The following is a 27,048-nucleotide window of genomic DNA, read 5'->3' as shown; positions in this document are numbered from 1 at the left end:
CCCACTACACGGCAGCGAAGGCCGAAGACACGTATTGATTTTCTCTCATTCTAAAGCACACACTGGAAAACTGCACATCTACAGAGTGGATCCCGAATCCTGACAACAGGGGAGTGAACAAATGAGCACATTCCGTCTATAGAGCTCTAATACGCAGATGCAGGAATTACTTTTATAAACACGAAGGACAAGTCTAACATTTTGTTCTCAATGTTTTTCGATACGGCTTTACTGAATAATGGCGCCAACCTGAATTCTGCAACGCTTGGTAAATCGCTGCTGTTGTGGCTGAGCTGTAATGTTAACCAACCAATTTAAAACCATTACCGACACAGAAACATGTATTTAGAGATTTTGTGCCAACTAAGAAACCACACAGTTTTTCAGTCATGTGTACAGGATACTCTCTATGGAATGCTAAATTCTCAAAACCACACTGGTTTTTGGGGTTACCTTTCTTGATTGCTCATTTTGGCATACATGGCTTTAACCAATTCCGGGCTCTTCAGAAAATGGTCTGTGATAATCAAGAACCTAAGAGAAAAGGAGGAAAGGGTTTGGTTACTAGAAACATAGTAAAACAGACAAGGCCTTATCTACTTTATAGACATAGTTTATACATAAAGTATTCCTGTTGAATTTCTGATTAGCTTCAATTGACCTTCAAATGTTTTAAGAGGGTCACATACTATTTTTCCATTAGCAGTGAAAAGAAAATAAAAACCCTCAAAATATTTTTCTCCAATTTTACTTCTAAAAAATTTATCACAGTGATTCAAATTTATTCAATTTAAGGGAAGGGCCTACCATACTTTTTACTAATATCTAAGTTACAAAAGGAAAAAGTTCACTATAGTTTAAATGATAAAATGAAATTTAGCTCGGGTATAACAAAACACATTAAACTGTTTTAATCAAAAGTGTAGTGTTAAGATTAATCAGAGGAACAGACATGTCCTCCTTTTTCCTGAAACACACACCGCCGAAGCCGTGAATGCTGGCTGGACTGTCTGCTCCTGAAGCACTCTCGAGCCACCACAAAAACCCCTCACTGTCAAGCGATGCACTCATCGAAACTCAGAGACCAACTTGGGGAAGCCCTGAGGCAAAGAGTGTAAGCATGCTTCTTCAAAGCACTACTGTGACAACTAAAAAGATTGAGCATACTATTAATTAACTCTGAATCGTATTTACCAGAGGGTATCTGAAGACTTAAGAACTAAGGAATATACTGCTCATAATCCAGGTTAGTACTAAGCATGACAGTAAAGCATTAATTATATCAACAAACACAGTTTAATCACTTCTTAGTAAATAACAGAATAAAAGCGTATCTTTTAAGTATGATAGTCAAATGAAACATATTAACTACCATAACATAGCATCACTTCATATAAAAACAAAACCAAAACACACATTCTATTTCCCCCATAACCTTTCAAATAACGGAACGACACTGATGTAAAATATTTCTAACAATAATGAATAATATTCAAGATTCTCAATTTTCACATCAACTTAGGTAGGTCATCTCAGTGTGACAATAGAAGTTCAGCCTATCAAGCCAGGTATACAAAATTGTGATTCTGAAGTTCATTCATAAACCACCTACTTGGAGCTCAAAACATCTTCCCTCAACAACTTTCATTCAAAAATGCAATGTTCCAAATACTGTGTGTAAGGGGCTAGGTCCCAGCCCCAGTTCCAAACTCTAACAGTGAAGAAAGACATGGGCACAGATAGGTAATCCGACAGAAGTGTCTTCAGCGTAACATACAGACACATCATGGATTACAGAAACAGCAGAGTTTATCTAACAAGAGGGCTGGGGTGGGGGTGGGGCGGTGGGGAGAGAGGTGACGGATGGGGCAGGGAGATCAAGAGTCGGTGAATCCCTAGTTGAAAAGGGAAGGAAGAGCATTTAAACTAGAGGTGACAAAAAGGACTTGAAAAGGCAACATGAAGGAAAGAAGAGCAGTGTGCTCTTGCTGTTGTTAAGTCACTAAGTCGTGTCCGACTCTGTGACCCCACGGGCTGCAGCCTGCCAGGCTCCTCTGTCCATGGAATTCTCCAGGCAACAACACTGGAGTGAGTTGCCATTTCCTCCTCCAGGGAATCTTCCCAACCCAGGCATCAAACCCATGTCTCCTGAATCACAGGCAGATTCTTTTACCACTGAGCCATCAGGGAAGCCCCATTTTCACTGTAGAACTATTTAAAGGATAATAACTGTCACTCATAATTTATCAATACAAATACAGGCAGAAAAAAGTATTCCGTCTGGACATCCATACAGACAACTGGAATTCTTGGCTACATTACCTTACACTGAATGTCATAATCCTGGCTGCAAATAATATTATACATACAGAGCAAGATGGAATGCCAGTGGGAGGTAGGTTTTTTCCTTACAACTCAAAAGTGGTCATTTAAATAGTTGTAAATTACCTGTTAAGTTTTTATTATGTTAGCTGCTGGGCCTGTTTTTCTAAATATAATATTACTCTCTGTTCTAGGGTACTGCACAAAGTTACAAGTAAATTCTCAACTTTCACTCAGATTTCATCGCACTGACTTTCTTACCCAATATCTGCTCCAGGGAAGAACCAAAGATAAAGACCTTAATAACCAGTAGAGATCCAATAGTGGTTAACATATTCTAAGTGACAAAATTCAAATTTGTGATTAAATTATTTCATAGAATTACTATTTCTGTAAATGCAAAAATTTTGTGGTAATATTTTATGAGGGAGGTGGGGTCCCACTAATCTGAAACATAAAATGCCACAAAGACATTTTACAGCCTGTAAGTAATACTCCAACTTTATAGAAAAACAGAACAAATTACCTTGGGAGAGAATCAAAAATACCCTCCATCCAAAGCAGAAGTCCAAGTAGAAAGGGCATCAGAGACAGACATATTTACTTTACAGACAAAAAGGGCTAGCAATGGGATCCATTCCTAAGGCTTTCCTTGTTTTTTCAGCATATGTTAAACTTTAACTTATTGTTCAATTGTTGTAATTCAAGCTTTTACTCAGAACCTTTACCAGGAAAGTGACATCAGCTGTTCTTAAGCAGGCGCATGTCTAACAAAACACTTACGGCCATTCCGACTCAGGCTGCTTCTGGTGAGCTTCTACGACATCAATCGCAATATTGAGGTTTTCTTCCAGCTCCTTCATTCTTTCAGAATTCAGGGATGTGAACAAAATCATTGACGAGTAGGCAACAATTTTTCTGTCTGGATGATTTAGGCAAGATCTTCCAAATAAAGAAATCAGGGTGTTGGCCCAATGATAAAATATGACAACTCATAAATGACAATAATCCAACTAACAAATTCAGTATACACTGACATTTCTAAGGATTTAACAAAGAATCACAACTTTGAAACATTATTTCTGGCAAAAATAGCAAATATAAAATTAGACACAAAACAAAGTATCCGATATGAAAGGGGCAGTTGACTCAGAAGCAAAAAGCAAATAACATCTGTTTAAAGAAAAAAGTGATTACATTTATAAAGCATTGAAAGGCTCATTCTTATTAGAAAGAAAAATTAAAAGGCAAAAAAAGGTACTTCCCAGACTATAGGCATTTCTTTACCAGTTTGAGGGACAGAATGTGCCAGCAAAAGATGATATATGGAGAACCTGGGAGTCAAAAGCCTCAGGATAACTCCTGGTTCCTCCATTTATCAGCTGTGTGACCTTAAAAGGTCACTATATTATCAACTGTCAATTCTAATACGGTCATGCACTATGGCAGGACTTCTTTTCATTTAAACCTCATAATACTCTTCCGGAGGAGTTATTACCCTTTTTCACAGATGTGAAGAATGTGTTGACTTTACCTGCCCAAGGGCACAAAGCCAATACTGCCAAAGCTGAGCCCAAACCTGGTTGTGTCTGTCTCACAAACGCAGAGAGAGTGAAGGCACATAACTTCTTTCAGTGTGTTTTTTGACACAAAAATGGAACAGGATGGCAAGAGCTCCCTGGCTTCTGTGAGCACCAGGTCTCAAACCAATGTAAAACCACCAGGTAAACACCGGCTGCCCTGTTGAGGACCTCTCCTGTGTTCCTATGACACCTGGCCTCCCCTGAGTCACACATCCCTTCTTACACAATGACACGCCTCCAGCATGGGGTTCAGGGAGTAGTGGATATACCTAAGTTACCCTTCTTCCAATCAGCTAGTTCAGAACTTGGCAGATATGAGGTGCTCAGACAGTTTTAAAGGAACAAATTCTCAAAAGTGAGTGGTGTTTATTTTATAGCTTGAATTCCACCAACTCCTCCTTCCAGCCTAAGCTCAGTTATTACTAACCATAAAGACTTTTTGTCTTCAACTCTAGTATCGACAGGAGTTTGAGAACCAGTTCCAGCGCAGTGAGCTAGAGATAACATGAGTATTTCCCTCATCCTAACTCTGTACAGATGAGCCCAGAAAACCTACCCAATCACGGCACAGAGTTTGGGCAGCTGGTATTCAAAAAGTGTAGGCTTGGATCCGGAGGGCAGCACAGGGCTCCCGCTGTAGCTGCGCCGTGTATCAATGATTAGCATCAGCTCCGCCATTTGTCCAAATGGGGACAGTACCGCTTGTCCTGCGGGTACATTGTTGTTGCTGTTTAGTCACTAAGTTGTGGAGCCTGCCCTGTCCATGGGAGTCTCCAGGCAAGAATACTGGAGTGGGTTGCCATTTCCTACTCGCGGGGATCTCCCCTACCCAGGGATCAACTCCGTGTCTCCTGCACTGCAGGCGGATTCTTCACACTGAGCCACCAGGGAAGCACAGGGACATCACAGAGGATGGGAAATGCACAGTAAACCCCAGCTCGGGGCACCTGAACAACAGCTGCTCTGGTGCTTACACTGTGGCCACCACCAAAGACACCCCCTGGTTGGAGTGGGCCCCGGATCAGAGGCAGGCCTCCTGCTCCTGCACAGGCCTTTCCCGCGGCCATCACCCGCCCACCTTTCATCTCAAGGCTCCATTTCTTATGCACTAACACAGCTGATCAATGCAAAGCAGTCAATCACCAGAAACAATACCATGAACCAGCCGAGACAAACACACTGACTTTCCAACACCTTACACTGGTCCATATCTACCAAGACGCACAGCACTGTGCTGAGCACAGAGATGCTCAGTTAACAAACATGTGACTAAGTCATTACCCATACTTCAGCACTTTATAGTTTTTTCTTTTACATTTTTTCCTTATTAAAAAGTATCCTTAACAGGATTTACTTAACCAAAACTTTTATTCACATAAAGTAAAAACTGACACACAATGAAGGGCACAAATCTTAAGTGTACAGCCCAATAAATTACTAGATATGCATACACCTATGTGACCGCCATCCAGACCAAGATACTGAACATTCGACCCAGGAGACGCCCTCACGCCTTCTCCCAGCAGTTACCAAACCCGCCACCATCTGCCAAGGGCAACTGCTGCCCTGAGTTCTGTTACCAAGGTTAGCTCTTCCTGTTTTGGAACTTCACATAAGTGGAGTGATGTAACTACAACCTTCTCCGAAATCAGAAAAATTCTTATCAATATACTCACAAGAAGAGCTCTGGGAATGCATGCATCCAAACAACAGACTGGGAGTCTTCATTCCGGGAGGCGATGTTGCCTAGAAACTGCAGGCCACAGCGAAATGCTGAGGGGTGACAAGAGCAAAACAGATTTGTGATGGAAAGAGTCTGAACTCACTAAAATATATCCTGAAAGGAAATATTCCTCATGTTATTCAACAAGAAGTTTCTGTTAGCGTCTCTCAACTATGAAAGTCTCTCACCACAGTGAAACTTTGGGCATGACGTTGATATTAAAATACCTTACCAAAACAACGCATGATGCTGCTGTTTAGTCCCTAAGTCATGCCTGACTCTGCAACCCCACAGACTATAGCCCGCCAGGCTCCCCTGTCCATGGCATTTCCCAGGCAAGAATACTGGAGCGGGTTGCCACTCCTTCTCCAGGGGATCTTCCTGACCCAGGGATCAAATCCGAGTCTCCTTCATTGGCAGGTGGCTTCTTTACCACTAAGCCACCAGGAAAGCCCTCACCAGAACAATATTCTTATACAAAATTAATTAACTTTTAAAAAAGACTGTAACTGTAGGCACAAATTTACCTGTAATCACACTAAATACCACTGGAATATGTGTTCCAATTGAAACAGTTACCCTGAGACTGGATTTAAAACATACATGTAAAATACAAAGCTACAGAAGTACTGATGGTTAAAGAATGGTAAAAAGATATATAAGGCAAATACTGGCCTACAAAGGTAGTCATACACCACTTAAAGTCAGACATAATGAACTTTAAGGCAAAAAGCATTATTAGAAGGTTTTCTAAAAAGTCATTTCAGAATTAATTTATCAGAAAGGCACAATTTTAAATTGGAATCATCTAATAATATGGTTTCAAATATATATAAAAGAAAAATGGACAAAAGTATACAGCAAAGAGAAAAATTCAGTTAAATTCAGCAATAACAATATATTTTCCCCAGTAAATTATAAAACAAGCAGACAAAACGATCAGCATATTTAGAAGATTTGAGTAAGATTTAATAACAACCTAGTTGACATATTTAGACTATTTCAACAAATAAAACTGCAAAATTCTGGACAAAACCCAGCACGCTGTCGAGTGCAGGTGAGGACGTGGAGCAGAGGAACTCTGGTTCACTGTGGGTGGGGATGAGACTCACACAGCCACTTCATGAGACAGTCTGGTGGCTCCTTACAAACCCAAACAAACTCTTAGCACACAACTTGGCAATTGCACTCCGTGGTATTTACCCAAAGTAAATGAAAATTTTTGTCTGTACAAAACCCTGCACATGGATGTTTACAGCAACTTTACTCCTAACTGCCAACACCTGAAAGCAGCCAGGATATCCCTTCAGTAGGCGAATGGATAAATAAACTGAGGTCCACCCAGACAATGGAGTATTATTTAGCACTAGAAAGAAATGAGCGACCAAGCTATGAAAAGGAACATTAAACACCACATGAAAAGCCAATCTGAAAAGGCTACAAACTGCGTGAGTCCAACTTTACAACATTCCGGAAAAGGCAAAACTAAGGAGACAGTGAGAAGACAAGTGGCCACCAGGGGTCAGGGGCCGGGAGGGGGTGTGAACAGGTGGAGCACAGAGGGTCTTTAGGGCAGTGAAACTTCTCTGTATGATGTTACAATGATGGACACATGTGCTCCACACCTGTCCAAATCCATAGAACATATATGTGTATACATGTTATTGCTGTTCAGGCTCTAAGTCATGTCCAGCTCTTTGCAAGCCCGTGGACTGCAGCCCGCCCAGCTCCTCTGCCCATTGGACTGCCCAGGTAAGAACACTGGAGTGGGCTGCCACTGCCTCCTGCAGGGGATCTTCAAACCCACATCTCCTGCTTGGCAGGCAGATTCTTCACCGCTGAGCCACCCGGAAGTCCATGTGTCTACATACACATACGTATGGAAGAAAAGGCACTCGAGCCCATGGGAAAACCACAAGATTGTACTACACACACCAGACTGGCAAAAAAATTCAGTTAGAAAATAACAAAGCGTTCATGAGAACGCAGTTCACTATGAACTCAAGGTTCTCTGAAGTCCTTTACACCAGTGAACAAAGCACATTTGGATTATTTTTGCCTGAGAACCAGCTACCAACTGCTGCCTCTTAGCTTCTCGCCCTGCTCTCCAGACATAAAGGCAGGCCTTCAGACGCCTCCTCCATCAGCTGGCCCGGCCCGCCCTGTGGGAAAGGGAGAGTTCCCCTCTGGTTCTGGGGTCATCCTCTGGCCAGGCTTCTCCTGCTTCTCTGGGCTCATCTCCGGCAGGAACAGCTTCTCTAGAGACGCGCTCCTGCATAGCGGGACAACCAGCAGCGTCCAGCAGCAGGAGCTTCTTCAGGACGCTTCGAAGCCAGTTCCACGTTCTGGAAGCAGCCTGTGGACGACGTCCCCCTATACTGCACCCTCCACAAGGAGGCCTGGGTCTCAGACCTCGGGGGGAGCGGGGAGCCTCCTCCTGAGACACTCATCTCAGCCCTGGGGCCCTGGCCGCTCCTCCTGTGCGCAATTTCTGTGTTCTTCGGCATTCTCCTTACTTCTCAGTAGTCAATCCCTTGTTATTTCAAGCCTTTGTTATAGTTAGTAATTCTTTCTTTTAAACTTTCCCTATTCAAATTGCAGTGTGGTTTCCGTCTCCTGGTTGCACCCCAGCTGAGATGGCGAGAGGGGCCCAGGCAGCAGGGAGGAAGGGAAAGGGGAGCAAGAAAAGGTGTCGTCAGGCACAGCCTTAGAAAACACACATAGCTCAACCCGCCAGGACCATGTCATCAGACAAAGAAGCCAAACTATCCTTTAACAAAGAAAATTTAATATGTGGCCATCAGTTAAACTAAAAAGGCAAGACTAAGGTAACACGGAGGTTAAGGCTACAGGAAACCACCACTCACCACCCTTAAAACTGGAGGCCCAAAGGGAGGGGGTGAGGCTCTGAGCACCCAGGAGCCTGGGGGCTCCGCACAGGGGGCCCAGACCTCCCTGAGCGGGGAGTGGGGGAGCCTCAGCAAGGGCCAGGCTGGCTGACAGGTGTCTCAGAGGGAAAACCAAAAGGCTCCTGGGGGAAGGGAGCTGGAAAGGGGGCCGTTCAAGGGAGACACGAGTGGGGAGCAGTCGCTCTCCTTCCTGCTGCTTCCATTCACCCACAAGACCCTCCACTGGCTGAACTTCACGGAACACAGAGGAGACACGAGTTTGTGGACACTGCTTACCCAGCAAACATTGGGTAACCTGCTTACCCAGCTCACACCGAACGGCACAGATGGCTAAGCTCAAAGCTGCGTAATGACAGCCTCGGAACCAGAGCAACGCTTAACACTGGACAATCACTAATGTAACTCACACCATTCTAGTGCTTCATTTCACATAGATTCTTATTTATCATAACTCCCACCATATGGCAGGTTATCGTCATCTCCGTTTTTCGGGTGAAGACGTGGAGGCACAGAGGTCAAGCCCATGGTCCAGGTCAGCAACAGCCCAGGGCCCTGGTCCATACCGGCTGCCACCCCAGTCCGTGCACTGAGGAGGGCAGCCAGCCAGCCACTTCCCACGGGCACCCGATCCTGGTGTGCAGTCTGCGGTCACAGACACTGCCGTGGACGCCTGCACACCCACCCCTGCCCCAGCCCCGCCTCAGCTCACACCTGAGACCACAGGCCAGTGCCTCACAGGCCCCAGCTCCGCCCGCCCGGCACCCACGCTGCAGGGTCAGCGCCTGTTCTCAAGGTGGTTCCCTTGGGGCCAGGCAGCCCATACAGGCAGAGTGGAGGGTCGAGACCCTGAGTGAAACCAGAGCAGGACACTCCTGAGGAAGGAACACAGGCATGAACACAGCCTCGAGAGCCTAGGCGGGAGGCCAGAGGCGACAGTGCTGACAGGTACACGCTGTTTCCCAAGAGCGGACACCCGCGTTCTGTCGGCATCATCGCACTTAACCCCACAACACCCCCGCAGACTCGGGGGCGACATGCCCCTGTGCAGTCACCAGAGCTAGGAAGGCAGGCCCCCAGCCCGGGCCACCATGCCCACAAGTGGCAGGAGCAGGACGGGTGAGAACATGCTGCGGCTCTTCCCAGGGACCGGGACCAGCTCGTCGGGAAGGAGCCACAGCAGAAGCTGGGATGAGACCAAGGCCCTGCTCCCTCAAAGGAAATCCCGCCAGGCAGCGACCAGGGGACATTTTCAAGGGCAGAGGACTTGCAGGCCTCCACCCTCCTAGAACCCTGTTCTGCTGGGCACGCGGGGCTCTGTCCACAGGCTCCCGAAACCCAGGCTTCCCTTCCGGCCCATCGCTGCTGCTCCAGCACCTCAGAGGCAGAGCAGCTGTGAAGATGGAGAAGGCTGAGGCGTGTGAGCAGTCCGTGCTAGTCACTTACTCAGAGTAACGTGACAACTGGCCGCTCAAAGAAGAGTTGCGAAACTGTGGCCAAAAAGCAAAACACTGAGATAAAAAAAAAACTATGCAAACAAAATGCTGAAGCAAGACCCTCAAAACTGAATTAAGTTAACATTTAACCTAAAATAAAGCAGGATGCCAGACTGCAAGCACACGTTCACACCCTACACACAACCACCGAAGACGAGCGGCAACCAGTGTCTAGCGTGGCCGCACAGACGACGGCGGCTCTTCCTCCTCTTTTCTGAGCTTTTAAAAATCACTCTGCAAGTCCTCCAAGAAGAGCGCCTGACGGGCTCATGGCCTGCCACGGGATGGGAAAGGGTGCCCGCATGCACTATTGCTCATGGCCTGCCACGGGATGGGAAAGGGTGCCCACATACACTATTGCTCATGGCCTGCCACGGGATGGGAAAGGGTGCCGGCATGCACTATTGCTCATGGCCTGCCACGGGATGGGAAAGGGTGCCGGCATGCACTATTGCTCATGGCCTGCCACGGGATGGGAAAGGGTGCCGGCATGCACTATTGCTCATGGCCTGCCACGGGATGGGAAAGGGTGCCGGCATGCACTATTGCTCATGGCCTGCCACGGGATGGGAAAGGGTGCCGGCATGCACTATTGCTCATGGCCTGCCACGGGATGGGAAAGGGTGCCCGCATGCACTATTGCTCATGGCCTGCCACGGGATGGGAAAGGGTGCCCGCATGCACTATTGCTCATGGCCTGCCACGGGATGGGAAAGGGTGCCGGCATGCACTATTGCTCATGGCCTGCCACGGGATGGGAAAGGGTGCCGGTATGCACTATTGTCAGATTTGGACAAAAAGATAAATTCTTATAGAAATTAAAGGAGAAATTACTGGACAGAGGGATAAGCTAGGGAGTAAATCCTGTTTCTCCAATTTTTTTTTTTTTTGCCTAATCCTCTTTGGAATCAGATGAAAAACTGTTTTGATGATAAATCCAGAGATGTATATTAAGTTAAGGCCTTTTTAAAAATTTATGTATTAAAAAAAATTACTCTATAATAAAATTTTATAAAATGTTCATAATAAAAAATCTTCATTTTAATCTTGTCATAGTTTAAAATGACATTAATATTTCTTCTGAATATTTCAGAATATTAACACTGAAATCCTTGTAAAATTTTCACACACACAAGAAGAGCCAACAATATAAGTTAGTCTGAAAGCCAATGAACCCAACAACTCATCAGGCAACTAAAAATTAGCTCTCTGAATCAGAACACAATTCTGGGAAGGAAAAGGTTTAAAGACATCCTAGAAACAAGAAAAGAAAACTCAAGGCAAGTACAAATGACAGTTTACTTTTACCAAACAGCTTATCAACTGATCTTTATGTAAATACTGCAAATGTTACAAAGCCCCTCAAAAAGCCCAACATTATTTTTATAGATTAGGGAAGAACAAAGGCCAAAAACAACACCAATAACTCAATTAAAATAACTCATGTCTATGTTTACATAAAATTTGATGAGCATAAGATATTCGTCACACCACTGCAATTATTCTCTGAAAATAATACTCTAAATATTATTTTGACAACGTAATTATAGTTCTTACCTCAAGAGCGGTAACAAAACTCTGGCACCAATATCCAGCTAAAAATCTATGAAGAATAAGGTTCTCACAGAAAAAGAATCAGAAGATGGTACAGGAGCTGTATTAGGAGCTAGAACACTTTTTAAAAAAAGATCTGTATTAAGTTTGAACTTATGCACTATAAAATGTGTTTAAGTTTCATTGTGCCACCAAAGTTTCATTCTTGAATTCCAAATAAGATTCATTAACATCACTGGCTGCCTCTTTCAAGAATGCATGAGAAACATCACTTTCATTCTCCTCCCTGCCTCAGTAATATCCTTCCAACTCGGTTAATAAACACAAGTTATCTACTTGAAATTGACACAACTGAAAACCTAAAGGAGACCTAAACAAATGGGAGAGATGTCCCACACTCATGGACCAGAACACTCAGCATCGTTATGAAGGCAATTCTCCCCAAGTGGGTCTACAGATTCAACATAACTCCTAGTATCCACAATAAATAAATAGCTCTCACAACCTGACAGTGAAATTTAATAGCCCAATTAAAAACTGGGCAAAGAATCTGAATAGACAGTTCCCCAAAGATTTATAAATAACCAAAAAGCACATGAGAAGATGTTCAACACTGTTAGTCATTAGGGAAACGCAAATCAAAACCACAATGAGATACCACTTCACACCCACAAGGATAACTATAATCCAAAGAAAGGAAAACAAATGTCAGCAAGGATGTGGAGAAACTGGAACCTTGTTGAAAGTATAAAAGCATCAGCTGCTATGGAAAAGTCTGGCAGTTTCTTAAAAATTTAAATATAAAATTGATGTACCAATTCCCCTTCTAGGTATATACTCAAAAGAACTGAAAAAAACAGGTACTCAGATAAATCCACATACACGCACGTTCATGGCAGCGCTATTCTGAACAGCCGAAGAGTGAGTGGCCCAAGAGTCAAACCATGGAGACAATGAATGAACAGATGAACAAAAATGTGGTCTGTGCACACAACGGAGTATCACTCAGCCATAAAAATACACAAAGCTCTGACACATGCTCAATGTGGATGAACCTCAAAAACCATTATGCTAAGTTAAAAAGCCAGGCAAAAAAGGTCACATAATTCTATGATTCCATTTATATGAAAAACCCAGACTTGGCAAACCCATAGCAACAAAACGCAGAATGGTGGGGCCAGGAGCAGGAAGCGGCCTCTTGGGGGCACAGACTCTGTTTCTGGGGTGAGGAGAACCTTCCAGCCAGCCAGAGGTGGCGGTGAGCAACACTGCCGCTGCACCAAACGTACCTGCTGCTCACTTTAAAGCGGTGAGCTACACTATGTGCCTGTCCCAGCAGCGAGCAAGACAGTGACTACCTGATACGGCCGCAGCTGCCTAGCCTGTGAGCAGCTCTCAGGGCATCTTACATCAAGCAGGCCTGCACAGACCTACTCTCTCTGACTGGTAAGTACCAATGAACAGCCAAGCCACCAACCAAACAACTAGCTTATTCATCAATGGCAAACTAGTTCATTAACAGCTTTGGAAACTGGCTCCTCAGATTTTTCTGTTAGATCATCTATTTGCCCCAGGGAACAGAAAACTGATCCTGAGAAGAAGGGACAGAACACCTTTTATCCTATACTGTAAATACCAAGTAACCGATCTTCCGCAGCCACTGAGGGGCCGAGAGAAGGGACAGTGATCGAGGGGGACACAGGGTCAAGGGGACAGATGGAGGATAGGAGAGCACATCCTATCACAGGCTGACAGGCGGTGGAGCGGAGGGCAAAAGTGCTGAGAGGAGAGCTGGCCTCTGAGGGGCAAGTGGGGCCGGGACCCCAGCACAGCGGAGGCGGCCAGCTCCTCACTGATGGTTATTTAATCACAGCGCTTGTGCAGCTTCCTCTGGGCGTCTTATTTAGGGATCCGTCATTATGAGAGAAGCCTACTCCTACCCACCCCAGTTCCTCAGCTCTGTCAGGGACATGCTACCCACCACATCGTACTTCACAGCAATTACAAAACGGTACATGCTGAACTCCCTGTCTGGATTACCATACCAGTCAGACTTCAAAAATAACTGCCTTTCCAGGCAAGGGAGTGAAATCTGTATTTTATTGCTGATCTTTAATCCTCTAATTTGAGCTCTGAGGCTTTTGCTTTATCATAAAATGGAGCTACGAAAATACTTCTAAATACGTAACATTTTAAAACACTTCACAACCTAATCCTACGCCCTACCAAATTGAGAATACTCAAGAAATTACTGCTGTTTCAAAAAACTTAGAGCAAACACTTTTTGTGCAAATTCTTGCATAATTAGTTCAAAAAATAATTACAGGGCCTTTCCTGGTGGTCCAGGGGTTAAGGCAAGACCCCGAGCTTCCAATGCAGGGAGTGCCAGTCTGGTCCCTGGTCAGGGAACTAAGATCCCACATGCCATGTGGTGTGGGCCACTCCCAAAAAAACTTTAAAAAACATAAATAGAATAAAAAACAAATAAGTAAATAATTACAACATCCTAGAGGAAGAATTCTAAATCAAACAGAATGATGCAAGAATCTTAACAAATGCATCTTAAATGAAAATACTGAGAAATCACAGGATGAGAATTAAAGCAAGCCAGGCGGCACCTCCAGCAGCTCACTTAGCCTGTTTCCCATGGGCCTCAGTTTCCAGGCCTGTGAAGAAAAATGATCAGCTCAAATTCTCTCTCTACCTTCTCACAGCAGCGTCCCACTAACACTCACAGAAGTACGCTTCACTTTATATAACCATAGGCATTAAGAACTCTATATAAATTAACTTATAAATCAAATCATATTTTAAATACAGCTGGAGATTTCTCATTTAAAAGTAATGATTCATTGAATTATTACTAAAATAGAATTTTCTTCACCTCCAATCTAGTACATTTTATAAACTGGATATTTAATACATTTGAAACGTTCTTACTAAATGACAGGTTTACCAACAAGTATTTCAATTCTTTGCATAAAGAGATCATCTGTTAAAATTCTGTTTTTTAAAATATGTTATGATAATAAACCCTGTCCAAAGGAGTCGTGTTGATGCAAGTAGCCCAAGAACCAAAAACATCCCAAAGCCTGGAAGGGGTTCTTGTCCTCGTATTAAGGAGCATGGTTTCTTCTTACTCCCACATCAGGAGCTATTAACAATCAGAGCTAACTCCCTTCTCTGTCATGCTATGTATCTGACTTATTTAATACGTGCAATGCAAGGCTGCCCTCACTGGGACTAAGCACCCTGAAGAGAGACACGTCTGCGTGGTATGGTCCCTGTTCAGATCACACCCCGCACCCAGGAGAGGGCCTGACCCACCACACGTGTTAGAGGACACTCCCTCTGCCAGGGCTGCCTTCACAAGGCACCAGGGACTGAGGGGCTTGAACAAGAATTTGTTTTCTTCCGGTCGGCAGGCCTGGATTCCCGAGTCCTCTCTCCTCGGTTTGCAGATGGTCATCTTCTGTGTTCTCACGTGCCCAGTCCCCTGCACCTGTCTGTGTCTTAATCTCCCCTTCCTGCAGGACCCCAGTCTTGCAGATTACGGCCCACCCATGACCGCACTTCATCTTAATCCTCTCTGTAAAGGCCCTGTCTCCACAGCCAGTCACATGCAGAAGTGGCCCAAGGCAAGGACTCAGAAAGGGACACCGCCTACAAGGGAGGCAAGGAAGTTACTACACCTTTCTTTTATGATCACCCTTTAATATCATTTAATAATGAAGTTTCTCTGTTTCACAATATACAGAACATTTGCTCTAATGAACGATGTAATACTCAAAGCAGTGGTATTTAAATCCTTGTCAAAGATATAAATAATCCACGATTCACACTGTCAGTTACCTGTCAACAGGGAGTCCTGTTCCACTCGCAGTTCACGAAAACGAAGAATCAAGTCAACAGCAACGCCAATTGTACCCAAGTTCCTGTATAAGGTGTTCAAAAAAGACAAAGTCAGACACATTCCTGCACTTTGAATGATGATCCCAAGAATGCAGGGACCACTGGCTAACCGTTCCTATGGCGGGCAGGTTATGGCCCTCCAAGGTACCCACATCTTCATCTCCTAAACTTGTCAATGTGTCACTTTACATGGCAAAGGAGACTTTTGCAGTTGTGAGTAAATTAAGGACCTTGAGATGAAAAGACTTTCCCAGATTAACCAGGTGGCCCCAGTATATCACAAGGGTCTCATAAGAGTCAGAGAAGGTGGCCATGAGCCAAGAAATGCAGGAGCCTCTAGAAGCTTGAAAAGGCCAGGAAAAGCCTCCAGGAGGGACTCAGCCATGCTGACCCACTGTAGACTTCTGAGCCCCACAACTGTGAGATAACAGATCTGTGTTGTGTTAAACCACTAAGCTTTAGTAATTTATCACAGTAGCAACAAGACACTGACTTGGGTAGCAGAAACGGGGTGCTGTTGTAACGGATAAAAAATACACGGAAGTGGTTTTGGACTTCGGCGACAAGCAGAGACTGGAAGACTTTTGAGAAGCATGACAGGAAAAGCCAAGATGCCTTAAACAAATCCCTGGTAGAAACGTGAACACTGAAGGCACCGCCGGTGAGATCCCAGGAGGAAGTGAGGAACAGGGGAGTGGAAACTGGAAGAAAGGCAATCCTTTTCTTACCAGGGCAGAAGCTTAGCAAAAGATGAAACTGGATATTTAGCTGAGCTGATTTCCAAGCAACATACTGACGGTGTGCCCTGATTCCCTCTTGCTGCACACGGTAGGAATGCAAGTAGAGATAAAGCAGACTAAAAGGGAGCCAGGTTCAACTGGGGAAACTCTTGGTCCATCCAGATAGCAAAAGACGCTGGAAACTAGAATGTCCACTGTTAGGAAAGTGTGCTCTGGAGAGAAAGCTGAGGGCATGGCTGGACAACCTTTTCCTAATGACTTGGAAGAACTCAAAGGTGAGTGTTCACCCAGAGAGCTCTTTAAGGAGATCAGGCATGTTCCGCATCCCCCTTCGGTCGTCTCAGCAGAAGTCAGGAATAGAGATGGGTTATCTGAGAAAGCTCGACAGCACATTCTATGCTGCCCACTGGTGCATAAATCCCCATGACATACACGTGAGACCCACAAGGTTTTTAAGAATGTCATACCAGTAGAAACCCTGCCAACGGGGATGAAATGCACGGAGAAAGAGTGAAAGAAGACTGATAAAACTATTTGGGTGAAAACATGTGTTACCCTTACCCTTCAAGAAAAAGGAAGGATGACTCTGAGGGTAGGGGCAAGGGCAGAGCCTCAAGCCACACAGGATTATTCCCAAGCCTCAAAACCTGAGCTTGCCCAAGTGGATTTTGAAATTGCTTGGGACCAATGACTCCTCTTTTCCCTCAATTTTCTCCTTTTTTAGAGGATAATGTCTTAAACTGCTACTCTATGCCTGTCCCTCCATTGTATTTTGGGAGCAGACAACCTGCTGTCCAGTTCCACAAGCCCAAAGATAAAAAGGAATTCTGCCCCGGAGTGAATCACACCCAGAATCTCAACCATATGTAATTCAGACAGTAAGACTTCGGACACTAATGAGACTTAGGTAAGATTTTGGACTTGAGTTGGTGCTATAACGGTTCAAGAATTTGAGGGATCTCAGGATGAGATGAATGTATTTTGCACATAGTATGGACATGAATCTTTAGGGGCCAAAGGGAAGACTATGCTAGGCAAAATAATGGTCATTGAAAAATGTCCACATACTGAACTTGAAACTTTGAATGTTACCTCACATGGCCAAAGAGGTATGATGTAATAAATATTTATTTCATCTTTGACCCCACGTTTCTGGCACAGAGCTCCTGATATCCTTCAAGTCCCTGTGTGACAGGAAGGGCTCTCGTTAATCCTAACAAGCCCCTTCAACCCTCCTCAGTTTATGCTACACTATCACTGGGTCTGTAGACGGCTTCAGGAGGGGGCTGCTGCCAGAGGAACCAACTCTAAGATCAGGTCAGACAGCTGAAACCTTCAACCCCAACCTCCCATCTCAGAGGAAGGAAGACAGCTGGAGACTGAGCTCAGCTACCATTGGCCAATGACCTGATCAGCCGTGCCTCTGTGACAGAACTGCCATGAATAATCCTGAACAATGAGTTTGGAAAGGTTTCAACTGCAAAGTGTCCAGAAGCTGGCAGGCCTAGAAAAGGCCTAGAAGTTCTGTGCCCTGCCCCATCCTGAGTATCCCTGCCACGTGACTGTCCCTTTACAGGACACTTGCAATAGAATGTCAAGTGCTTCCCTGAGTTCCCTGAGTCATTCTACTGAATTATCAAACCTGAGGGGTACCCTGGGAAGCCCTGAGTTTCCAGTCGGCTGGGCAGAAATGTAGCCTGGGGACCCCATTTGCACCTGGCATCAAGTGGGACAGTCCTGTGAGACTGATATCACCAAGTTATGGGATCTGATACCACTAACGTGAGGATGCTAGGGTCAGAATGGATTTGAATTGTTGGACTCCCAGCTGGTGCTGGAGAATAAGAACTGGTCAGAAAATACAAGAGACCTTTCTAGGTATGATTAAATTAATGATTTGAAGATAGGAAGATTATTTTTAATTACTAGGTGGGCCTTATGTACTATACAGGTCCTTACCAGAGGGACACCAGGTGGTCAGAGTCGGGAAGACTGGAAGACGTTACAGTGCTGCTTTGGAGATGGGAAGATGGAGCCATGAAGTGAGGAGAGCAGGCAGACTCTAGAAGCTACTAACAGATAAGCAAGAGGATGGAGTCTCTGCTAGAGACTCAGGAGCCAGCTCTGCTGACACTTTAACTTTAGGTCAGAAAAACAGATTTTGGACTTCTGAACTCTAGCATTGTCAGATAATAAATTTCTGTTGGTTTAAGTTACTATATTTGCAGTAATTTGTTATAGCAGCCAAAGAAACTCATATAGCTCCCTACATTCTTCACTTCTCCTCAGCATGAATCAGAATTAGGCCAAGACATTCACTGCTAAAGACGAGGGTCAGGGTGGGCGTGCAAAGGCTAGGACCCTCTCTCCCCTCCCCGAGCCTAGGCGGGCAGATGGCACTGCCCCTCCTCTATTCAAATTCGGGGCTGGAGGGAAAAGCGGCTCAGCTCCTGCCTCGGCAGGGAAGACGCTGCTCCCCTCTCTGCCCTTGCCTTTACACATACAAACAGCTGCCAGGTGACTGGGCACACTGCCTGCTTCTATCAGCCAGATTTGGGGGAGGAAATCAATGCAGCTTCATGACATGCGAATTCTATGAAACTCAATTTCGATGCTCACGAATGAGGCTTCACTGGACACAGCACGTGCGTCTCTTCACGCACAGTGTAGGGCTGCTTTCACACTGCAGTGGGAAGCCGAGCCATCTGACAGCGACCACAGAGCCTGAACTGTTCATCCGGCTCTCTGCAGTAGCAGCCCAGCAACCCCAGCAACAGGGGTCATGTTTACAGGCAGGGCTCACTGCTTTTAACAGTCTTCTCGGAGTACTTCCTGAAATTTTATGACTCAGATTGTTTGCTCTGCTGTATTCAATCCCAAGTTCCATACAGCCTTGGCAAACAGCAATTCCAGTCCACACAAAGTGCAATTTTCAGACAAAGGATATAAAAAGACCTAGGCCCTAACAGCATCCTACTTTTTCATTAATTCTTTAATAACTTAAAACATCAGAAAAATGCATTTTGCTTGAGATCTGAACCTTGACAGGCTTGGCAACATCAGCTTTAGTTGAGGTTGACCGGAATCTCTCTTGTACTTCTGACTAGAGGAATGGTTCTTCCAGGAGCTGACGCCCCAGATGGTTAGAATCTCCATTGAGGGCTCTCCTTCCCTCTCCTGTTACACTACAGGCCTCCCCGCCTGGAAAGTGACAAAATAAACTTGGCTCTGGCCTGCTGCACCCAGCACATAACTAGCTACGCTTTCTCAGTGTTAACTATTACTACTAAGACTGTTACTGTGTCTATCCATTCATCTGCATAGGATGCCATGTTCAATTCTGTGTTGAAGTTAAACCCTCGCCTTCCCCCCCTGCCCTCTCCTTTGATCTAAAGAATCTCATTAATCATATTCAAGCCTCAGGTATAAGACGGTCCAGGCAGCGAAGGGAAACCCTCTACTGGCTTCTGCGCCAGCTCGACTTCACTCATCCTGGCAGCTGACAGCGAGGCCCCTGGGCTCTGTCTACACTCGAGTCCAGGAAATAAAGGTGAGCATGCTCTATGGCTTCTGACTTCCCCTCAAGTAAAAATTTTTAATAAAAAGTAGATTCCACAAAACCAAAGAGGAAAGGTGCTCAGTTCCGGGAGCAGAGTGTAACATTAAAAGAACAAGAACAGCGCAGGGCAATTCTCTCGCTTGTCTCTGTAATTACATTTTAACTGTACATTGTAAGTTAGGTGGAAGTAAAGCTGGCAAGTTTACAGGATCCTAAGGAAAGCTGAGAAATTCACGATATGAATTTCATCTCAGAAATTCACAACGTGCTCCCTGTTGAAAGTAAAGATAAGAGCAACTAATTAAAACACGAAAACTAGTTAAAAGATTTACAGCTAATAAGTGAAGTCTAAACTGCATATGCCTTTAGGCAGGCAGAATCAAAGGATCAAAGATAAGTTCAAATCACTTTTATGTAGAAAACCAAATACCTCTAAACATATAAATACAAGTAAGAAACAGAACCACCTTAATGTTAAACATGCTGTTCCTTTACAGACTCATCTCAGAGTCTCCCACGCCAAGTCCTTCAGAGCGCTTGTCCCCGAGACGTGGAGAGAGAGTCTGAATAAAAACAGGCAGCTGTGATGCCAAAATCATTTCTACTGGATAAGCCAATACGGCAGAACCAGCACGCACAGACACAAAGAAATACAATCAAAGCATGCATTCGTGCTAGGTAGCTTCAGCCGCGTCTGACTCTTCGTGAGCCCATGGACTATAGCCCACCAGGCTCCTCAGTCCATGGGACTCTCCCGGCAAGAATACTGGAGTGGATTGCCAGGCCCTGCTCCAGGGGACCTTCCCGACCCAGGGACTAAACCCACATCTCTTGCATCTCTTGTATCTCCTGCACTGGCAGGCAGGCGCTTTACCACTGGTGCCAGCTGGGAGGCCCATATAATCAAAGGCATGTATGTAACTAGAAAGAACAGTACCTGATTGAATTCTGGTTCACAGAACACTCGATACATGCGTTCCGGAGACATCGGAAGCATTCCATTATCAGCTGCAGACTGGAAGCCAGATGCTCCACTTGAGATGGATCTCTGCAGGCCAGCTCAACGGCATGAGAAGATTTCTTTAAGATATCCAGGACTCTCTGGAAGATAGTCCTGGGTGCTGTTTCTCTGAAAAATGATAAAATTGTTGCACATCAGTTTAAAAAAAAGACTCATTTCCAAACGTCATTTTCAGAACACTGCCTGTATTGATAACTTAATTTTGTGGGGAGGTAGGTTAGGCCTATCTGTTTCAGTTCCTTGATTTATGACACAAAAGAGCTACAGAGACTAAGCGATTCATCAACCGTTCCCTGTATTATCTCACTGAAGCTTCGCGTTAACCTCAGAAGCCAACACTGTCCTAGGCATTTTAAAGGTAACTGAACAGAGAAAGGAGTCTGAGTGACTCGCCCTTGTCACTAAGCTCACGACCCTTGGAGCCACAATCCCAACTGAAACTGTTCGACCTCCACTCCCCACGACAACCCAAATCCCCATTTACAGTGACTGTTTATGGTCAGTTCTGCTGGGTTTTGAGATTGCACCTAAGTACTGCATTTCGGATTCTTTTGTTGAGTATGGAGGTTACAGATTTGCTCTCAAAACAGAAGCTCTGCATCTCCTGTTCGGGACAGAGAGTATAACCACATCCTCTGTCACCCAGTATCTGTACCTAAAGTAAAATTATGAAAAAGAAAACTCATGAAGGATTGCCTGAGGGGCAAGACACCATGCATTCTCAGATACAGCAAGCCAGCAGCAGGTCTCTGAGCTTATACATGTGCAACCACAGAGATGGGGGCTCGGGGAGTGGGAAGGAGATAGAAGCAGAGGGAGACAGAGAGAGAGAGAGAGAGAGAGAGAGAGAGTTGAGAGAAAGCCAGGGTGAGTGCCCTTCCCGGGAGAGTGGTTCCCTCCCATGCAGCCCGCACCTCGGTTCCCACACGCCACTCACGCCAGGAGCGCTGCCCGCTCTGGCTATCATCTCCAAGTTATGAAGAGAAGAATTTTTGTGTGCAACACGGCACCTAAATGCCAGCCAATTTCCTCATTCCATGAATCCCCTAGAGAAACAAGAATCTGCTCTAATGGTAGAAGACAGATTGCTGTTAGACAATTGAAGAGATGCTCACAGCTCAGTTCTAACCAAGTGGGGTTTCTCTTTGTGCTCTCACTGCGGAGTGAAGGGGAACACTTCTCCCCTGGATGAAGCCAGACCACGGGGGGAAAGGATGGTGGTGAAGTGCATTTCCACAGAACCACCGCCACTGAAGCGCCCCAGGCCACTGAGACACCCTCTCTGGGAGCTTCAGGACCATAAATACTTGCACTCTAAGTGTTGTCTTTTCACCTTAAGGATGGACAGAATAAATCACATCATTCATCATGTCCTCTTTCCTGTCTTTGCCTTTAAGAAGCATGGAGTCAAAGCCACCACCCATATTTAACACTACAAACCCCTCAGCATGACTTCTGAGTGCTAACCTTATTTTTCCTATCTGGCTTTTTCCTTCCCTCCAACTTCCTCCCTTACCTTTTATTTTATCTAGCTGTATTTATTTATTTTGGCTTGGTAACTTGATTTTATTACAGATATCAACAGTACTACATTTTCCCCCAATTTGTATACTGTTAGACTACACAAAATTTATACATAAACATTATAGTTCAAGTTTAGCAAATCTCTTTAGAGTTACTCAATGTCTGAAGTCGTGGAGTAAGTACCCTGAGTGGCAAGCTGGGCCAAGTGTGGGCTGTGGAAAGCAGGAAGCCTAAGTCCTATCTTTTCTGCTACAGCCTATGGCTGGTACAGGCTTGGGGAAAGGGGACACACCCACCTATTTTAAAAGACGAGCTAGATTTTCATGTTAAATTTGATTTCTAAACGTTCGCATCTATTTCAATAATGTAAAAAACACTTTGTGGGCAAAAAAAAAAAGAAAAGCAAGCAAGCACGGTTCCCACTTCTTGATCTGTGCTCCAAACCAAGGAGAGCTTCCATGGAGTGTGAGTCAGTTATTTCTGATGAGCTACGAAGTATTTTTTTTTTTTAAGCACTTCAAATTTTGTTTCAGAAAGAGACAGAGTATAAATTAATCAACTAAACTTGGAAATTCACCCAGAAAATAACTTGCCCCCTCCCCACCCCGCCCCCTGCCATCAGCCTTCTCTAAAACAAGATCATGAAGCTTTGGTTCAGATCTCAGTGACTGAGTAACCAACTAAAAAGGTCAAAGTTCAGAGCTGTGCATTAGTCCAGCCTCAGAAACCGTATAAAACAATGAAGTGTATAAGCCACTTTCAGAGACAGTAACATTCACTACCTCCATCAAGACAGCTCTAAAGAGCGCTGCTCGGGGGCAGGAAATCTCCCATTCTACCCGCCTTGCCTACTCCAGGCTGGACTAACAGTAACATCGACAGAGTGACAAGAGAGACAGAAATTTTAGTTTGTGTGCATGGAGGTCTCCTAGAAACAGGACCAAGAAAGTAGGCCAGAGCAGGCAGCTTTTATACTTTTCAGACAAGGAAAGGATACATCTGTGAGGAATTGACAGAACAAAGAAACAGGCTTGGGTGCTTAGTTAGCGAAGAACCTAACCAGAGTCCGCACCTGGATAGTAAATTCAAGAAGATACCAGGTTTGTTCATACAGGCTTCTGGGCCCTGAATCCGTCTCTGGGGAGAGCGGCCTTCTGCCTCGGGAGTCAGGGAGGGTACCTCTCACATGGAGATTTACTGCCTGCTTTCAGACACAGACAGGAGGGTCAGAGGGTCCCTCCTGCATCAGCTCTTTCTTGACTAACTTTAATTCAAAAAACTCAACATGCCATTGAGGCTTATCTGGGGAGGTGTGCTCTGAGCTCCAACCGTACTAAATACAGAGCAGGCCCTATTAAAACACAAAGAAAGTACCCACGGGTCCAAAGTATTCTGAAGAATGCCAAGAGTGGTCAAGATTTCTACCACAAAGAATAAGCCTAATTACTTCTATCTACTCCATCTGCATAAAGTTTTGAAGACATTTATTACTTAATCTTCCAGTCAAATAAAAATAGAGCCCTACAACTTCAATAATCTGCTACAATAAAGCCTCTTTTTTCCTACTATGATGACTAAGAAGCGAGAAAGAAGCCAGTGTGGTTTCTTTCGGCCAGTCCTTAGCAAGCTGCCTCTCACATAGGTACCACCTCCCTACTGTGAATGGTCTTCTCTGGTGTCACTCTTTTTAACATCTATTTTACTCAAAACTGCTATCAAGCACAACAAAAGCTTTGAACTCAAACTATAATGCAAGGAGATCAAACCAGTCAATCCTAAAGGAAATCAAGCTGAACATTCATTGGAAGGACTGATGCTGGAGCTCCAATACTTTGGCCACCTGATATGAAGAGCCAACTTACTGGAAAAAAAGACCCTGATGCTGGGAAAGATTGAGGGCAGGAGAAGGGCGAGACAGAGGATGAGATGGTTGGATGGCATCACCGACTCAATGGACGTGAGTCTGAGCAAACTCTGAGAGAGAGTGAAAAACAGGGAAACCAGGCATGCTGCAGTCCACAGGGCCGCAGAGTCGGACCCAACTCATCAGCTGAGCAACAACAAATAGCAGACTACACTAAATAAAAGCCCTGTTCTCAGAAACCTGGGTGACTGGCAGTCCAAGCATTGCACCATCAGTAAGCTCAGGAACTACCCCAAGTCAACCACTTCCAAGGGCTACACATTTTTTGTGTGTCACACACATGCCTCTATTACACTTTCAGCCAAAAGGAAAATGTTTAACTGAACTAAAGTCAATCAAAAGACTCCTGACACACAAATAACTACTAACAGCTCCTCAAGAGTAATCCTGGCAGCTTCTATTCCACACACAAAAGTTTACATTTTTGATACAAAGAGAAAATCCATGGGGACTGTGATCACGTGGGCTCCCGAGGGCAGCAGGCACTGGCCCTCTTCTGGGTTTATTCGCACATGCGCCCTCCGCCAGAATCCCTCCTCATACCACTCCCTCCCCAGCCTCTGCCTGGAAGAGAGAACCCGGGGGGCTCCTGGTGGAACTGCTCAGAGTACTATACGCTCCCCTGGAATTCAGTCCACAGCATGGAGTAACACTTCTCCACGTCGGATTACATTCACTGATCTGGTCCACCACCCCAGCTGGACCACAGATCCCCAAAAAAGAGAAGACCGTATTTTTTCGTACCTCAGGGCCCAGACCTGCACTAACTAACTTGCATTTGTGCAAATTTAAAACAGAGACAAGACTAGTCACATCTTCAGGGCGGCATCTCACTGCTTCACAGGCTTGCCATGGAACCCAAATGCCTACTGAGCCTGTGCTCTGAGCCCGCAGGCAGGCGCCAGGCCTGTCGGGACCAGGGCTATCAGCGTACTTTGCAGCAGCAACCAGAGCCAGGTAAAACACCCAGGAACCAGCTTAACTCATCCATTAAGAAATCCACACCCCTGGACCCAAAAATTTGAAAAATCAGGGTCATATTTTAAGATGTAGACATCTTATAATTGGCATTTAAGAAACATCTAATTTCTTCTTCCCTACTAAATGATACAGTGGGTAAGCATAAAGGGGGAGGGAAAGGAGAGGCGTTGTAACCTGATTAACTACATTTTACATTTCCTGAAAGCAGACACTATTTCTCAGATGTCTGCATCCGTTTATAAAGGGTGAAAGAGGGGGAAAAAACCCTTTTCCTCTAGAGACATATAACAAATAGCTACAGATCTTACTCCACATTTTAATACACAACTTTCACCAGATGAGGACAAAGAAAGTGCTCCGTTAACAGTAACCAGGAGGAAAACATCTGACTCTCTCTACCTTCCCCATGGCCTTGAACGGAGGCTATCTGGCAGCACAGACACACGGCGCTCCTAACGTACTCTGCAAATTCCACATTCACTGTCGAGACAGCACAGCTAAGTCTGTGTAATGATTAACGACAGTGAAATAACTAGTAAAGATCAGTCAATCGTTTGTATGTTACAAATGTGATTTATAGTAAAAAATTGCTGTCATTTCTGCTTCAACCAAACTAACACAAAATATTCGCAAAGATTTTAAAAAGCTTAGCTACTTCATTCACAGAAAGCCCAAAGTGCTTAGAAGGACAATTAAAATCCAACCGATAGACATTCCTTTTAGATAGGAATGCATACCCTGAAGACAACTTAGAAATGAAATGTTACATTACAGAACAAAAACAGCCTCTGAATTATACACACGGTAGAATTTCATTTCCTTCAAGTTTGAACAGATCTGTAGGTTTAATCTTGGCAAGTCCCATTTGAGTAAAATTTAAGAAAACTACCGGCGATTATGTGTAGCAGGTTAGAGAGGCCCAGCATACTATCTGTACACACACCTTACAGTTAATTCATCAGTGGGACCTCCTACTGAAAAGGAAACTCCTTGTCACTGTAACACCACAACTGAGAATTTCATCCTTGTTAGAAGATTTATTCTAATACCTGAGATTTAATTAAAAATTGGCACACGTGCTTTAGAGTAGTTTAACCACTGTCACTGAGGAAAACTATTAGAACACACACAAGTTCAGATTAAAATAACCACCACTGGTTGTTATTTAAAACCATAAACCTCTTACTGATCTGACTGCATTAGGAAGAACTGAAACAGGAAATAAAAGCATCTCTAGCTCCTGTCAGAAACAGTCTGCACCAAAGTCTGAAACTCATTTTGGCAGACCTCAAACCTCTCCTTTATACACTGTCTTCCCCTCTTCTGTCACGACGAGGACTCTCAAGCTGCCCCTGAGACAGAGCTGCAGGGCTGGCAAGCTTCTTCTGAAAAGGGCCAGAGAGTAAATAGTTCAGGCTGTGAGGACCTGTTAACTCTGGCCCAGCTGATCCGCTGCTGCAGGGTTAGGGCAGTTAGAGACAGGATCCAAACACACACACACACACACACACACACACACACACAGCTGTGTTCTAGTGAAACTCTTTCTATGGACGCTGGGATTTAAAGCTCACATCATCTTCATGGAATTCTATTCATTTATTTTCCCCTACCGTTAAAAATGTAAAAATCAGTCAACTCAAAAACTATTAACAACAACAACAAAAAAAAAAAAAAACAGGTGGTGGGTCAGTTTTGGCCCCAAGATCGAAATTTGACTCTCACCCCAGCTCTGAAGGGTTTCAATGTCCTTTCCTCATCCCCCCAAAAAATCCTGTCTCCTTTTACTCCAACGTCCTCACC

General features: G+C 44.7%; 1 protein-coding gene across 1 annotated transcript in view; it reads right to left on the bottom strand.

Annotated features, from left to right (window-relative positions):
* Positions 1–27,048, bottom strand: part of ATXN10 (ataxin 10) — a 142,514-nt gene that overhangs the window by 96,733 nt on the left and 18,733 nt on the right. Inside the window, exons 2-6 of the mRNA XM_068970734.1 lie at positions 20,733–20,924; positions 15,437–15,519; positions 5,582–5,678; positions 3,106–3,264; positions 454–534 (exon numbers count right to left, since the gene is read on the bottom strand). Of these exons, the coding sequence (XP_068826835.1) occupies positions 454–534; positions 3,106–3,264; positions 5,582–5,678; positions 15,437–15,519; positions 20,733–20,924 (612 nt within the window). The remainder of the gene's footprint in view (positions 1–453; positions 535–3,105; positions 3,265–5,581; positions 5,679–15,436; positions 15,520–20,732; positions 20,925–27,048) is intronic.

The sequence above is a fragment of the Capricornis sumatraensis genome, chromosome 4, assembly GCF_032405125.1.
Source record: "Capricornis sumatraensis isolate serow.1 chromosome 4, serow.2, whole genome shotgun sequence".
Taxonomy (NCBI): domain Eukaryota; kingdom Metazoa; phylum Chordata; class Mammalia; order Artiodactyla; family Bovidae; genus Capricornis; species Capricornis sumatraensis.
The sequence above is the reverse complement of the archived record's forward strand: the minus strand, read 5'-3'. Positions and strand labels throughout refer to the sequence as shown.